Raw genomic sequence first — 2,370 nt, forward strand, 5'->3', positions numbered from 1 at the left:
CCTCTCCGGATCTTGGGCACGCACGCACATGCAAATGGCGTGAGTATAAGCAACCAGGTCCAGGACTTTCGACTACATGGGAGTTCAGCAACATAGCCATTATGCTGACTGCTGGTCCCTCCAGAAATGTTTTGAAGTTCATGTGTATATATATTATTTGATAAGGTAATTTTTTGGTGTTCCTAGCACATAGCATGAGACATTAACATACAAACTCAAATGTTCTGGAGCAAAAATAGCATCTATTCCTAGTCCAAATTTATTTGAGTGATTTTACTTTTTTAATAACTCATGTGTATATATTGATGAAAATGAAACCATCAAATACATAAATTCCTAAATATAGTTTCTTCAGCACAATTCACTTTTGGAGCAATCTCATTGTCACATGGATTCTCCAGTGGACAGGAACCACACTGCAGTGTCGGAGTTCGTTTTATTGGGCTTAACACAAGATCCAGTCCTTCGGGTCATCCTCTTCGTGATCATCCTGTGCATCTACCTGGTGACCATATTTGGCAATCTCAGCACAATCATTCTGATCAGAACCTCCTCTCAGCTCCATCATCCCATGTACTTTTTTCTAAGCCATTTGGCTTTGGCAGACATGGGGTCTTCATCTTCCGTCACACCCAATATGCTTGTAAACTTCTTAGTGGAAAGAAATACAATCTCCTTTCTGGGATGTGGATTCCAGCTTTGTTTCGCCAGATCAAGTGAGTGCCTCCTTCTGGCTGTCATGGCGTATGATCGCTTTGTAGCCATCTGCAACCCACTGCTTTATTCAGTCAAAATGTCCACACAAGTCTGTGTCCAGTTACTTCTAGTGGCTTACACAGCTGGTTTTCTCAATGCTTTCTCCTATGTTATTTGCTTCTGTTCTTTATTCTTCTTCAGACACAATCACATCAATCATTTTTTCTGTGATTTTGCCCCTTTACTTGAACTCTCTTGTTCTGATACAAGTATCCCTGCAGTTGTTTCCTCCTTTTCTGCCGGCTCCATCGTTGCGGTAGCAGTGACTGTCATCGCTGTCTCCTATATCTACATCCTCGTCACCATCCTGAAGATGCGCTCCGTTGAGGGACGCCGCAAGGCCTTCTCTACATGCACCTCCCACCTCACTGTGGTCACTCTGTTCTATGGGACTCTTACATTCATTTATGTGATGCCCAAGTCCAGCTTCTCAACTGACCAGAACAAGGTGTTATCTGTGTTCTACATGGTGGTTATCCCCATGTTGAATCCTCTCATTTATAGCCTCAGGAATAATGAGATGAAGGGGGCTCTGAGGAGAGAGCTTTGTAGAAAAAGTTTTTCTTAGTTATGGGATATATCGGTCCATTTATCTTTAGCCATTGTGGGACATGTTAGAGAATATTAGATACATTTTTTCTGATTAAAAATAGTAGATCAGAGGTTCATCATCAGTTACAGTTAATAAATTAATTTTGAATTTATGACTAAGAGATATAATTTGTTTTGCATAAACATAACTGAAAATCCTATTTAATCTTTATTCACACTTTTTTCCAAAGTAGTCATCTGTTGTGAATTGAGATTAATGTACGTCTAAATCCTCATGATTATATCTATATCTTTTACAAAAAAGCTTAGCCACAAGTGTACCTGATGACAATATTTATCACTGAATATAAGTACTTTCTGAGACAAAAATGACAAAGTAGAAAAGACAATGAAATTACTATAGATGTTTTTCTTACAATAAGTTATTGTGTGGGAATAGGCTTTATGAACACATAAAATCCTTATCTGTGTTCTTAGTCTCAGACTCCAGCCTTGAATATTGTGGGACCCAGAAAAGGATGAGATGCTTGTAACCAACCTGTGAATTCCTGTCAGGAAAAAGAGGTGACTTCTACAGGATGACCAGTGTTCCTGACCCTCTCAGGGAATGAGTGGAACAAATTCTTAGAGTGAGCTGTATATTGTAAGACCTACGGGGTGCTAAGGAAGCTTGAGGGATTTGGACTATATTTTTCCCTCTGAATTCTAACTTACCGTTCTCTACATGCTGATGACTACCACACTTAATTGTCATGAATGTTACTCTTTTCCCCGTGTAATTTGCTCTCTTCCAGATAAGAAGCACTAAAATTTCATCAGCTTATTGGTTCAGGAGACTGACAGTAATTTATTTCTTTTTCCCCTTTTGCACGCCTACTTGAGTTCAATCACCAAGTCTTGATCATTCTGAGTCCAGCATTTATCCACTACTTCTCTCCAGCCTTATTGCTAACATTTCTAATTCATGCTATGATCTCTAGTGTTTAATTTATGCTAGTATCCCTGTGATGGTTAATTTTTCTTTCAACTTGACTAAGAAATACTGCATGGCTGTTTGGTTCA

The 2,370-nt window shown here is 39.1% G+C and overlaps 1 protein-coding gene across 1 annotated transcript; it reads left to right on the forward strand.

Moving 5' to 3' along the window:
- The first annotated feature begins 388 nt into the window (after window positions 1–388).
- LOC114007003 (olfactory receptor 478) lies at window positions 389–1,324 on the forward strand. The gene has a single exon (XM_027770139.1). The coding sequence runs from the start codon at window positions 389–391 to the stop codon at window positions 1,322–1,324; it is 936 nt and encodes a 311-aa protein (XP_027625940.1).
- Window positions 1,325–2,370: the final 1,046 nt, after the last annotated feature.

Source organism: Tupaia chinensis, unplaced genomic scaffold, assembly GCF_000334495.1.
Source record: "Tupaia chinensis unplaced genomic scaffold, TupChi_1.0 Scaffold000114_1, whole genome shotgun sequence".
Classification (NCBI taxonomy): domain Eukaryota; kingdom Metazoa; phylum Chordata; class Mammalia; order Scandentia; family Tupaiidae; genus Tupaia; species Tupaia belangeri.

Excerpts from the sequence above, each read along its gene's own strand:
- LOC114007003 (XM_027770139.1), top strand. The coding sequence starts at position 389 with ATGGATTCTCCAGTGGACAGGAACCACACTGCAGTGTCGGAGTTCGTT.